Source organism: Betta splendens, chromosome 5, assembly GCF_900634795.4.
Source record: "Betta splendens chromosome 5, fBetSpl5.4, whole genome shotgun sequence".
Taxonomy (NCBI): domain Eukaryota; kingdom Metazoa; phylum Chordata; class Actinopteri; order Anabantiformes; family Osphronemidae; genus Betta; species Betta splendens.
Genome location: NC_040885.2, coordinates 10418325 through 10431665, shown reverse-complemented (window position 1 = coordinate 10431665; position 13341 = coordinate 10418325). Strand labels below are relative to the sequence as shown.

The 13341-nt window shown below is 50.6% G+C and overlaps 1 protein-coding gene across 4 annotated transcripts in view; it reads left to right on the top strand.

Moving 5' to 3' along the window:
- Positions 1-216: 216 nt before the first annotated feature.
- The window catches only part of col7a1 (collagen, type VII, alpha 1), a 40590-nt gene continuing 27465 nt past the window's right edge, over positions 217-13341 (top strand). For 2 of the 4 annotated variants that reach the window (XR_008694797.1, XR_008694795.1), the window contains exons 1-38: positions 217-494; positions 2925-2997; positions 3134-3314; positions 3533-3689; positions 3782-3875; positions 3982-4140; positions 4222-4379; positions 4634-4763; positions 4843-4962; positions 5834-5989; positions 6076-6195; positions 6273-6422; positions 6949-7065; positions 7273-7419; positions 7548-7673; positions 7768-7914; positions 8065-8181; positions 8288-8554; positions 8634-8777; positions 8847-8978; positions 9061-9207; positions 9295-9432; positions 9514-9663; positions 9737-9873; positions 9965-10091; positions 10205-10348; positions 10505-10674; positions 10770-10808; positions 10947-10973; positions 11066-11110; positions 11401-11520; positions 11602-11673; positions 11752-11787; positions 11861-11914; positions 12021-12092; positions 12184-12297; positions 13116-13142; positions 13242-13295. Coding sequence is in view for 1 of the 4 variants with exons in the window: in XM_029151169.3 (XP_029007002.1) it covers positions 2934-2997; positions 3134-3314; positions 3533-3689; positions 3782-3875; positions 3982-4140; positions 4222-4379; positions 4634-4763; positions 4843-4962; positions 5834-5989; positions 6076-6195; positions 6273-6422; positions 6949-7065; positions 7273-7419; positions 7548-7673; positions 7768-7914; positions 8065-8181; positions 8288-8554; positions 8634-8777; positions 8847-8978; positions 9061-9207; positions 9295-9432; positions 9514-9663; positions 9737-9873; positions 9965-10091; positions 10205-10348; positions 10505-10674; positions 10770-10808; positions 10947-10973; positions 11066-11110; positions 11401-11520; positions 11602-11673; positions 11752-11787; positions 11861-11914; positions 12021-12092; positions 12184-12297; positions 13116-13142; positions 13242-13295 (4359 nt within the window). In the remaining 3 variants the exon portion in view is untranslated. Of the gene's footprint in view, positions 495-1330; positions 1484-2924; positions 2998-3133; positions 3315-3532; positions 3690-3781; positions 3876-3981; positions 4141-4221; positions 4380-4633; positions 4764-4842; positions 4963-5833; positions 5990-6075; positions 6196-6272; positions 6423-6948; positions 7066-7272; positions 7420-7547; positions 7674-7767; positions 7915-8064; positions 8182-8287; positions 8555-8633; positions 8778-8846; positions 8979-9060; positions 9208-9294; positions 9433-9513; positions 9664-9736; positions 9874-9964; positions 10092-10204; positions 10349-10504; positions 10675-10769; positions 10809-10946; positions 10974-11065; positions 11111-11400; positions 11521-11601; positions 11674-11751; positions 11788-11860; positions 11915-12020; positions 12093-12183; positions 12298-13115; positions 13143-13241; positions 13296-13341 lie in introns of all 4 variants that reach the window. The other 2 variants (XR_008694796.1, XM_029151169.3) reach the window with 2 other exon arrangements.

The following is a 13341-nucleotide window of genomic DNA, read 5'->3' as shown; positions in this document are numbered from 1 at the left end:
CTGTAAATGGAAGCAAGCTGCTTCTAGTCACGTGTCCCCTAGGTTTCCTGTCGAACCTGGAAAAGTATCGTAATTACGAGGATTAGGCTGCAGATCCACGCGGTAGCTTGGATTGCTTGCATGCAGGGGCAGGAGGGACCAGGGGATGGGGGGGGGGGGGGGGGGTGATGGGGGGGGGGGGGGGGGGGGGGGGAGTAGGCTCAGGACTCCTCTCCAGGCAATCCGAACAAGTCCGGACTGTTGCTCGCGCGCTGCCTACGCCGCACGAGGCAGCCTGAGGAGTCAGAAATAGCTCGCGCAGTGCTGACGCTCTCCTGCAGGGACTTCAATTACTGACTCGGCTGTGGGTGCGCGCCGCGGAGCTGCCCCGCTCTTCATGAAGCCGCGGCATCGGACGTCGCAGACCGCGAACGCCGGCGCACCGGGGGCCGAGGGCACGTGGCAGGCGCAAAGGTGCGCAGCGGCAGGCGGGCGCACGGAGCGGAGACCCGCAGGTAGGACGGGGCGAGGGGGGCACGGTTGGCTTTGCTTTAACAGAACCAGAACCAGAACCAGGACGGTCCTGCTAGGTCTCACGCGGGCTCCGCGTGAACTGTGCGTGTCGTTACTTTAGTCCACGTTTTGAGTCAGGACAGAACCTTTGGCTGTTTTCCTGCAGGAGTTCAGGCTTGAACTTGATCAGGCTTGATCACCTCTGAGATTTAATTGTTAGAACGTTGAGCCGCATGTTCAGGATCACTGCTCTCTTTACCTTAGTTGAACTCTTCTACAGGACGTTAGTGCTGCTGCTGAACCGTCGGACTTCTTCCCTTTCTGCCACTGTGTCTCTTCCACTTCTGAGAGCATCCATGTCTTTACTGCGGTTTGGCTCCAGCAACAGTAGAAAACCCCCAGCTGGCATTAATGTCTCCAAAACTTCTATCAGGACTGATTGGACTCTTCCTGTCTGCCTCATGTTCTTCAAGCCTTTCTCATCTTTTTATTCAGTGCCTTGTTGCAGTCGTGCTCTTTCTTTGGACCCAGTCCAAGACTCTCATCTACAGCAGCTGCTGCTGGAAGGAGCGCTTTGTGTCAAATATATATATATATATATATATATATATATATTGTGTCAAAAAAATATATATATATATATATGAACAATATTTGTTTTGAACCTTGTCTGAACAAAGGGTCATGGTTTTCAAAAGCTGTTTGCCTTATGAGGAGTGACTGATCGGACGTTACTGGCAGATGTTAGTGACCCTGTTGTGACACTCGACCCGAGGCCTGACATCAGCGGTGGCAGCACCGCCCTCGTCTGTATCACCTCTGCCTGGTGTCTCCCCAGAACCGCCTCGCTGCCCTGCTCTGACCCGTCTGACCCGCTGATGTTGTGCTGAGGGAGCCTGGCTCTCACGCAGAGCTGCACTCTGTCTCACTGCAGTAGCCGTGCCCCCCCTCAGGAGCTGCAGCCTCTTCTCGTCGTCACGTCTCAGTAAACGTATGTTATGTCAGTGGCGTCCTGTGATTCATGCTCTCTCAGCACAGCTTTGCTGTAGCGCCAATGAAGGCAGACGCGGGAGGACAATGAATCTTCATCCTTTCAAATGCGTAGTCAGACTCTGGTGTCAGAGGCGTGTCGCAGGTAGAGGCGTGTCAGCAAACGCTCAGCAGGGACGGGAATAAATGAACCAGTCCATGAAAATGTTGTGTTACACAAGAAAGACCCCAGCGGAAACGTGCTGTTTTCAGGGGACGCCTCCGTGGCTGTAGATCGGCTGCAGCTGGCTTTCATGTGGCCCGGCTCTGACGTCTGGCCGTTCGGTCAACAAAACACAAGCTGAAGACGACTGAATTCCAGATGAAGTCTGGTGTCTTCCTGTTCTCCGTGCTGTTGTCCTCCCAATCCCGCCGCTGTTCACTCGACCTACTGGGGCTCTGTCGCGGAGATCACAGGTTTCCGTCCTGGACTCAACATCTGCCAGCGAGTCGCCAGGCAGCACCTCTGGAAAGCGACGCCTGAGAGAAGAGCTACTTCATCGGCCGACGAAGCTGAAGCCTCTGACGTGTGACGGACGAAGGACGCGTGAAAATAAAAGATTTATAATGACTGAAACACATTCTTTGTGACTCAGGGAACAGATGCAGCGGGAGCTGTCGCATCACACTGTCCGTGAACTTATGGCAGCTGCATTCCAGACAGGAAGCTAAGTGAAGGCAGAGCCAGAGAAAAGACCAGTTACTAATGTGTGGGATGGTTTTAATAGTCACATTTAAGGACAAAGCATTGTATGCTGTGCAAAGCATTTAGCATTTAGCACTTTGCCACATTGTTATAGTTACAGTACAACAGGATGTTCTGATGCTCACAGGGCATCATATAAATATACTTTAAGAGTTAAAGATGAAGCGTTCCTCATAGGAGAAGCTTTGGCTTCAGACAACATTAAAAAGAAATTCTGGGGGAAAAAAATTATGCAAAAATCATTGCCTTAGCTAAAACTGCTGGAAACAGTCAGATCGTGAACTTGGAATGAGCTGGTGGCCATTTGGAGCAAATAGCACTTAACAGCACTGTTAGAAATTTGTAGCAGTGTGTTAAAGTGGGCAACAGGGTGAGAGCTGATGTGGTGGAGCGACAGAAAGCAGCAGCATATCTACAGATGAAGCCTAAAAGCAGCTCCTGGATCAGCGGAGGAGTCAGGTTCTACTTGTGTGTTGGTGGTGGAACCTGGTGGCACTGAATGCTCCTCATTAGAGGAACTGTAGGTGGTGAAGTGGCATTTATCAGCCGATGAAACCCATAGTAACAGGTCATTGTCAGCACATGTACTGTTTTGAGCAGAGGTTATTGAAACACAGTCTCAGACACAACGTTTGTGAACTTGTCAGGTTGTTGTATTGACTTTAAATGATGATAAATGTTGAACTTCTGTGCGCAGGTTGTGAAGATGTGGAGCTCAGTGTTCAGTGTGGCAGTGCTGCTCCTCCTCATTAAACAGGCTGAAACTCAGGGTAAACACACACACACACACACACACACACACACACACACACACACACACACACACACACACACACACACACACACACACACACACACACACAGACACTCTTTGTCCTAACTCGTGCATCCTCCACGTCTTTGCAGGCAAATGTAATAACGTCCAAGCGGCGGACATCGTCTTCCTGGTCGATGGCTCTTCCAGTATCGGCCGAGTCAACTTCTTACAAGTGAAGGGCTTCATGGCTGGAATCGTCAAGCCCTTCGCCGGCTCTGTCAGCGAGTCAGGGATACGCTTTGGGGCCATACAGTACAGTGACACCTCCAGGTGGTTAGAACGTCCTTTTACCCCGCACCTCGTCCTTGAACGCAACACGATGCTTTAGTTGACTCTATGTGTGTGTGTGTGTGTGTGTGTGTGTGTGCCTGCGTGTGTGTGTGTGCGTGTGTGTGCATGCGTGTGTGTGCGTGTGTGTGTGCGTGTGTGTGTGCGTGCGTGCGTGCGTGTGCGTGTGTGTGCGTGTGTGCATGCGTGCGCGTGCGCAGGGTGGAGTTTACCTTCACCACCTACCTGAACGGCACCGAGCTGGTGAACGCTGTGCAGAACCTCAACTACAAGGGAGGAAACACACGCACCGGCGCCGGGCTCAAGTTTGTGTCCGACAACTTCTTCAACCCTGCGTCCGGTCGCGACGTACCCAAGGTCTGAAGAGCAGCCATTCACTTGGTGATCAGTCGCTGCGTCGACGCACAGACCAGGCCTCTGACCATGTGTGTGGCTTCTCCTCCTGTCAGATCACCATCCTGATCACGGACGGGAAGTCGCAGGACAGCGTGAAGGAGCCTGCGCAGAGGCTGCGCAGTCAAGGGGTTCACGTGTTTGCTGTTGGTGGGTGCCTCGTCTCACTCATCCCCTTGAAGCTTGAAGTTATTTCTTAATGAGCTTATAACCACCGGATTCCTCTTTTATGTTGCCAACTCCTCACCTTTGTTAGGTGTAAAGAGCGCCGACAGAAACGAACTGGCTCAGATCTCCTCCCAGCCCAGCAGGGATTTCACCTCCTTTGTCGGGGACTTTAAGCTGCTGGGCACGCTTCTTCCTCTGGTGGCCCCCAGGGTGTGCACCAAGGCTGGGGGCGTCTATGCCAGTGACGGTACGGTCCGACACGCGGGCTTAGACTCAGGACTCGGTCGTTTCTCGCTGTGATGCATCGTGTCCCCTCTGCTCGTCTCAGAGGCGTTCACCGGCCCGTCCAGCATTCAGTTCGCCGCACAGACGTCCGACTCGCTGGCGTTCCGCTGGAGTCCAGCAGGGGGCCCCGTGAGCGGCTACGTGGTCCAGTACGTGCCGCTGTCTGGCCTGGGTCAGCCCATCACAGCAGAGCTGCGTCAGGTGGGTCCAGGTGCCTTTAAGGGTGGTCACAGGTCTATCAGCCAGAGCTGATCCTGCTCCAGGCTGAGTATAAACATGTCTGGTGGGTGGGTCCTCTCCATGTGCTGTAAAGATTAAAAGTTGGCAGCGCGAAGGGTGAAATTCCCTTCGGAGCAGCGTGGCAGACGCGATGACGGAACGCCAGGGCTCCGACACGTAACTGGGTTGTTCGCTCTGTGAGAACTTGTTTGACCCCCCCCCCCCCGCCCCTGCAGGAGACCGTGCCTGCGGGCCAGAGGACCTTCACAGCCCAGGACCTGAGGTCGGGGACCGACTACCTGGTGACCGTCATCGCCCAGTACCCCAACAGCGTGGGCGAGTCCACGTCCGCCAAGCAGCGCACAAGTGAGAGCAAGGCCAAGGGGCGCGATGGGCGACTGATCCCTGACAAACTCCTGCAGCGCTGTGCTTTCCGCCCACACAGGGTCTCTGCCCGGCGTCTCCAGCCTGCGTCTGACACAGGCCGGCTTCTTCTCGCTGTCGCTGGGCTGGGATCGGCCCTCTTCCCCCATCCAGGGCTACAGGCTAACCTACGGGCCACGAGGTCAGGCCTCTCTCTGCTGCCTCTTCGTCTTCATAGTCCAAAGACCTGTTTTGTCCAAATTATCTCGTCACAGTAGCATTTTTTTGACAGAATAACAGTTTGTGGGTTCGGATGAAGGAGGGGAGGAAGTTGCGCATTCTGCAAAAACAATTAACCTGTTGGTGGAGAGTTAGAAATATGTCGAGAATGTGAAGGCTGAGCAGGGGATCGTGAGCCTCCCTATCGCTTTTACTCCCTCGGGCACCGACTGTCAGTTAGGGATTTTTACTGCGTAAACTTTGCCTAATATTACAAACACAGTCAATCCTCGCCAGCGTTGGACAGAGAACGTCTTTATCGTCTGTCACAGATCCTCAGTAATTGAGCTGCAGTGTTTTGGCGGCAGGGCGTGGTGTAGATCCGGCCCCTCGGGGCCCGTAGCAACGCTGCACATGTGGCAGGAGTGCCAGTCGCACACGGAGCTCGCGGCCGCCGCCTCCTCCCCCTCCTCCCCCTCCTCCCCCTCCGTCAGGCTGGCACGCTTGCGTGAGGCTATTTAAATGAGCCCCCCCGTCGGGAGGTGCGATGTCCCGACCTGCTCCTCCTTTCTCACACTCATATTTCACTCCAAGTCCAAGCACAGACAGGACCCGAGCGCGGCCCAGACACGGCCTCTGTAACAAACCGAGCTCATTGAATTTTAAATGGAGCTTTTCCGCGTTTTTTCCCAGTTGGCGGGCTGCCACGTCGTCTTCTGAGTTTAATATTTAATCAAGCAGGGACGCACCTCGTGCCTTTGCAGCCCGTTGACGGGTCATTTGTCTTGCGATGGACTGCGCGGTATAATGTGTGACCGGCCACTTCTTCCTGTGTGTCCTGCGCCGAGGAGCAGGTCAGCCGGCGCCTCAGCTGCTGGAGCGGTCGCTGTCTGCAGACTCCACGTCGGTCACCGTGGAGTCGCTGCGGCCGGACACCGAGTACGTGATCAGCCTCTACCCCCTGTTCCCCCGAAACGCCGCCTCGCCGTCCGTCCTCAACGCCCGCACACGTGAGTCCAATGCGCGCTTTTTATCCTATCACATAAAAGCAGAGGCATTATGGAGGTCTGTGAGCTGCTGCTTTGGGTTGTGTCAGTGCGACTGGAGGCGGTGCAGCAGCTGTCGGTGGAGACCGAGTCCGAGGACAGAGTGCGGCTGCGCTGGAGGGGCGTCGGCGGGGCGCGGGCCTACCGCCTGGTGTGGGGACCCTTCACAGGTCGGCACACGACAGACTGACCTTCGTCTGTGACTTGTCTTTTATCATTTATCGTGTTTGGTTTTATGTCCACGCAGGTCGAAACGTTGAGACTGTGGAGGTTCCTGGTGACAGAGACTTTTATACGTTGTCGAGACTGCAGCCAGATGTTGAGTACATCGTCACTATTATCCCAATATATGAGGGAAACGCCGAGGGCCCCGGGGCCCCAGCCAGGTTTAAGATAGGTAGGTGTTCCTCGTACTGTCAGCTGAATGCCACAATTAAGTAAAGGCCAGTAAATGAGTCATCTGATGAAAGGAATAATTTAATCAATGACATCCTGGCAGATGTGGAGGCAGGAAACAGACACAGACACCCGACAGTCTTCTAGTTTACTGTTTATTTCAGTTTAGGAAAGATTTCTAACAGTGGTGGGGAATGGTCACATGGCATCACTTGTGTTGGTGGAGTCACTGTGTCCGTACAGTAGAGAAATGAAAAGCCTTGCGTGATCTGATGCTATCAAAGAAAGTAAACCACATCTGGTCGTGGTCCAGATGAGCTTGTTTCTCTCCTGCCAGTAGACGTTCACATTATTTCTGTGGGTCCAACCTCACGGATTGAATGAATTACAGTGATACTATTAATAGATTGGTAGACACATACGATAGCGGTTCAGAAGAAATGAGAGTGCTTCAAATAAAATGCTACACATAGCTTTTTAATGTGTGTTTATTTACTTCACTTTATTACCTGATGTCTTTTCCTCAGAGAGTCAGGAGCAGCAGGTCCTCCAAACAGCAACCACAGGTCCCTCCTCTATTCAACTCACCTGGAGAATCATTCAGTCTTCTCAGGGCTACCGCCTGGAGTGGAAGGAGGGCGAAGGTCAAGTATATGCCTAAATTTAATACGCGATGATGTACAAATCCAATATGAAGCTCCTGTCAATATAGTGTATGAGTGTATGATGAGCATGACACGATTAATGGCTTTAGAATGTTTGGTCTACATATACTATCATATTTAGTTACGACTAATAAGTGGATACAGATGATGAAGGTGAAGTAAATCAGATTGTCACTCTGTCTTCAGGAGGCCGTGTCCAGAGCTCATCCTTTCCCAGAAGCACCAGCAGCTATGAGCTGACGGGCCTCCGACCCAACACAGAATATATCATCACTCTGTACACACTGTATGAAGGTCGTGAGGAGGCCACACCTGTCTCCACCACACCCATAGGTCAGGGGTTCAACCAGGGGGCACAAATTTACATAGAACTGACTTATGGATATTAATTTATAGACAGCTTGTTTTGTTTTGCCTGTATGTATTTATAAGACTTGATTTTTCCATCCCTGGTGTCACAGTGGAGCAGCCAGTGGGGAGGGTGTCCAACCTCAGAGTGGTGGAGTCTCTGGGCAGCACCGTGAGGATCGGCTGGACGGGTGTAGCTGGTGCTACGCAGTATCGCGTCGTTATCCTCAACGAAGAGGGTGATTTCAAGTCCTTCATTTATTGCGGTTACAAATTCTGGAGAACGACAGCAGTGATTATACTGTAAGTTCCCTGTGCTTCATTTAATTTCAGCGGCAACAGAGGACTTCAGGATCATCCCCGGAAACCAGACGACCCTGGACCTCAAGGACCTGACCGCCGGCGTCTCTTACGGCGTCACTGTCACGGCGCTGGTGGGAGAAAACAAAGGCGACCCAGTCACCGTTTACATCAGACCGGGTGAGTCCCAGGTGGCCGTGAGCTGCTGCTCGATGCTGTGCTCAATACTTCTGCACCTACACCTCTGAACCTACACTTCGCTATGAATGGTGGGTGTGAAATGGTGGTGAAAGCCTTGAGGTGTGATGCTGTGTATCGTCCTGGTTCCAGAGCAATCCAGAGTGACTAATCTGAGAGTGACAAATGCAAACAGTCGGAGAATTCGCATTGCCTGGACAGGTGTTACCGGGGCAACCGGGTACCTTGTTACGTGGAGACAGGGCAGCAGTGAGTGTTATGCGCTAACCTATTTATGCCTATTTTATTTAGCTTACGCTACAGATTCCAGTGTGACTATGATGTGCTAATACACGTACGCGTTTTTGCGTCGCAGGAGCGGAGCAGTCGCGTGTTCTGCCGCCAGAAGCCACGGCCTTCACTATAGATGGCCTGCAGCCCGACGAGGCGCTGGTAACCGGCGTCGCGGTGGTTGTCGGTCAGAGGACCGGAGAAGCGGTGACGCTGTCGGCTCGGACGAATCCCACCACCGGGTCAGTGTCCGGACTTCGCATCGTTGACGTCACGTCGCAGACTGTCCGCATTTCGTGGTCACCTTCCCTCAGGGCAACGGGCTATAAGATCACCTGGCGGAGCGATGATGGTACTAACAGAACTCTGGAAACAGTATCTCTAAATAGAGACAGACTTGATCCCTACAGTTTCAGTCTTGCACGTTGCAGGAGTTGAAACAACCAGAAATGTGGCTGCTGGGGTAACGTCCTTCACCATCGATGGACTGAAGCCAGATTTAAGCTACAGCGTGTTTGTGTCTGCGCTGAGCAACTCTCTGGAGGGAACCGCCTCCGTCCTGAACGTCAGAACAGGTACGACACTGACATAACTGCAGCTGCTGGAGTCCTTGAGGTCATTTAAGCCTTACATTTCCCGGCCAGGCCCCGATCAGTCTGTGGTCGGGACTGTGACATCACTGCAAGTCCAGGAGGCCCGTGGAGAGGTGGTACGGGTCACTTGGGTCGGTGTGCAGAGAGCAACGTCCTATCGTGTGTCTTGGAAGAAGACGGACGGTGGGTTCATAAGCTGTGATTGTGAAAGCGTTTATGTTGCTCTGTGATCCTGTTTAATGACTGTTCCAATGTGGTTCTATAGGTGGTGAGGAGAGAAGCCAGGTGGTCGGGGGAGATGTGACCGCGGTGGATTTAGACCAGCTGGACCCTGGAGCTCAGTACGAGGTGCAGGTCATGGCTTTGGTGCAGAACCGAGAGGGAAGCCCAGTGTCTGTCAGGGTCACTACACGTGAGTCGAATGCTCATATCAAGGGATACGCTCCCAACCATGTGTGCTAATATTATTGTATAATTTAATATTTTAAATATTTTGCAGCTGGCATCTACAGCACCCCTGCCCCACTGCCCACCACCACAATAAGAGTGACGGAGGTTACCCAGAATTCTGTTCAGCTGAGCTGGACCCCACTAGCTAGTGCCAGAGGTTATATCCTTCGCTGGAGAGACGAGAGAGGTAGAAACCGTGCTTTTACATGATCCGGACCTGTACTGTGCGTGTCTGCTGATGGTGCTGCGGGTCCGCCCCACGTTTCAGACACTGGTCCAGGATACTCGGTCTCGCTGGCAGCCTCCTCCAGCTCCTACCAGGTGACCGGGCTGCGTCTGGGCCGTCGGTATCGCTTCAGCATCCAGCCCAGCTTTGCGAGCGGACTGGGAACAGGGAGCTCTGTGATGGAACACCCTGGTAACACACCAGCAGCTGCTCTATGATGTACTGCCAGTGAACCGCTTTTGACCTCCTACTTCTCCGTGCGCAGTGTGCGTGGGCGGGCGTCTGGATGTGGTGTTTCTGGTCCCTGCATCGACTGATCGCATTAGACTCGCCAGGCCTTTACGCGATCTCGTCACAAGTGCGGCATGGTCGCTGAACACCATTGGGCCCCGCGACTCCCAGGTACTGGTGAAGTACTGTCAGAACAGCGTTCCTAGCTTGTTCTGTTTGGATCTTTTCTAACAGTATTGGGATTCTTTTGCGTCTGTCTCAGGTGGCTGTTGTCGTGTACAGCTACAGACCTAAAAGATGGTTCCCGCTTAATCACCACGAAAGGTCTGAGACGCTGCTGGAGGAGATCCAGTCCATGCCCTTCGATGAAAGCCCAGGGAACAACATTGGTCAGCTGTTTCTTTTCGAACACTTATTTGATCGCCCCTTTGCGTTCTTCTCGGTTCTGCTCGTTATGTGTCTGTGTGTTAACAGGTTGCATGTTGTCTGTCTCCCTCTGCAGGCGAGGCGCTGACTTTCACCACCCAGTACCTGCTCACCTCCTTGGCTGGACGGAGACCCAGTGTCCCTGGTGCTGTTGTTGTCATCGCTGACAAGAAAACAGCTGACAACCTCACTCTCCCTGTCATCAATCTCAGAGCTACAGGTGTTTAGAAGCAGACCCAACTCTCTGGTTAACCTGGTGCCAGCCCGATTTTGGAAAAGGCTCATCTACAAATGTGTGCGTGTGTGTGCGTGTGTGTGCGTGTGTGTGCGTGTGTGTGCGTGTGTGTGTGTTTGTGTGTGTGTGTGTGTGCTTCAGGTGTGACCGTGCTAGCAGTGGGGATTGACCAGGCAGATACTGAACAGTTGCGTCGGGTCGTGACAGATGGTAGCACTCAGAACATCCTGTACGTCCGTGATGCAGCACAGTTGAACACGCTGCACACAGATCTTGCAGACTTACTTTGTGGAATTGCTAGAATACCAGAGGTGAGAAGAATCCGGGAAAATGGGGCATCACTGATATAATAATACAATAAATACACATAAATATCATATTGATGCCTAATGTTGTTGTTGTTTAGGTAACTCCAACTACTCAGTGCACCATAAACTGCCCTCAGGTGAGTTATAATGTAATAATATGTTATAATACTCTAATTTATATTGTTTATTATTTTGCAATGTTTGGACTCTTCCTATTTCACTTCGCACCTTCTCATTAATGTGATATATAAATGAACATTTTATTCATGTTTTAGGGGGAGAAGGGAGATCGTGGAGAGAAGGTACAGTCCGGATGCTGCTCAATATTTACTTTTCTTCTGTGAATCTAGATCTTCTCGAGTTAGATGACTGTTTTTTGGGTTTGTCTCCGCAGGGCGAGAGGGGCAGAGATGGAGCAGATGGACGCAAGGGAGAACCTGTGAGTAAACCGTCATGATCAGTGCTGTACAACAGTATTAGATATACTGTACTTGCCTTAACCATTAAGAACAAGCTTAACTGGTCCAGAGCCTGCAGGCAGACACGTGGATACAGGAAGAGTTTCAAAACACAGATGAGACGATGCTGGTGGACAAACACTGTAGAAAATGTTACGATATACTGTAGGGTTAATTAGCACTTAAGTTACTCTGGTTGTAGAACCATAGACTGATATTTTTGTCCAGAGCAATAATGTGTACATGTATGTGATGTATGTGTGTGATATAGGGCCGTGATGGTTTGCCTGGGAGGGAAGGTCCCAGAGGCCCTGAGGGGCGTCCTGGTCCACCCGGACAAAGCATACCTGTTGGCCCCTCAGTGGGGCTGAAAGGAGAGAAAGGAGAGAGAGTGAGTACAACTTCAATCACAGCACCTCCCCACCAATGTGTCCAGATGCAACCAGCTACAATTATTTTGTTGTCTGTCTAGGGTTTTCCTGGCCTTGATGGAAATTCAGGGCTGCCAGGACGTCCAGGTTCCCCTGGGAACACGGGCGTCCCAGTGAGTAGAGGAACCAAAACCTATGTGAGGTGTTCACGTTGTTACATTATCTTATTGTGTTGTTTATGTGTCCTACAGGGTTTACAGGGTCTGCCTGGTGTAAGAGGAAGCTCGGTGAGTATCTTTTTTGGTTCTCCAGACCTGCCAAGTTGTTTGGTGGGTGTGATAGAGCTTTCTGTTTCTTTAGGGCGACCCGGGTACACCAGGGCCAGAAGGACCAAAAGGAGATAAAGGGGAAAGGGTGAGCTGAAGGGGTTTTCTGGTTCATTTTTACAATATGTGTGATTATGTAGTTTAAAAAACAAATGTGGAGTGTGTTTGTCTTTTCTGCTTTCCTGATACTTCAGGGTGAACCAGGTTCAAGTATAGGTGGCAGTCTACCGGGAAGAAAAGGAGAACCGGGCCTACCAGGGATAAACGTAAATAAAAAATTCCAACTTCAACTCAGAATCTGTAAGATAATTACGTCACTAGATATTATAGACCCTAATTCCCAACGGCTGCATTCAGGGTACTCCAGGTCGGCCAGGCATCGATGGGGCTAAAGGGGCTTCTGGAATTCCTGGGACCCCGGGTCAAGATGGTCGCCCAGGGATACCAGGTGCACCAGGACTGTCCATCAAGGTTTGCTTTTTCTCTGCCTTTCTCAATGAACATAATTTACATAAAAAATAAGACATCTATTCTGTTTATGCATTCATAAACAGAATTATTTACATATTTATATATTATATAGTTAGGAAAAATATAAATATATATAATAATAGTAATTATTAACTAATAATATATATAACCTGTAGCAAAACAGTGTCTCTCTTTCTTATACCTTAATAATGAATATTTGCAAGCACAGTTAACTTTTTCATATTGATTCCATTTTGCATTTTATTTAATAAATCATTAATGTAATGATGTGCTGGCTACAGGCTTTGCCTCATTTGTTGCTGTGTTGTTGTCAGAGTGACACACATGGTGGTAGCATTGAGCCACTTCCCCTGTTATTCAGTGCAGGCTCAGACCACTACACCATGTGCAGAACATGAAAACTGTGTTTGCAAATTTTGAAGTTTAAAAGTCACTTAACTGAACTGTTTCAAACTGTTTCATTTAAACTTCACGATTCTGAAAGTTTCTCTCATTCTAAAACTTCATATTTTTTCCATCTAAATTGGATCATTGCAACAGCAACTGTTTTATGTCACAGTATATAAAGCTGTTCAGAGGCACATATCTTATATCATTCTTATTCCAAACTAGAGTAATTACAATGATTGTAAGTTGCTATCAATTAGTTAATTTTAAGATATTCTGTTATAACCCTTTATTTAATAACAATTATACTGTCGTTAGTTGCCAAGTGGTTTGTGTGAGTCTCTGGGGTAGGTCATGATAGGAAAACACTTCTGTATCCTCTTGTTCTTTTTCTGTCTCCCTTTCTTCAGGGAGAAAAGGGCAGCTCAGGGGAGAGGGTGAGTCACACTATCACCAGCTTGTCCTCTCACTCCCAAAATATCCGGAGTAGCGTGCAAGCATAATGATTCTCAGCACTTATCTCTCCTTGCTGACAGGGAGCTCCAGGAGTAGGCAGCGGGCTGGCTGTGAAGGGTGAGAAGGGCTCCCCGGTAAGTGCTGTCAATCACCAGCAATGTGCTGACACAAATTTGGTTT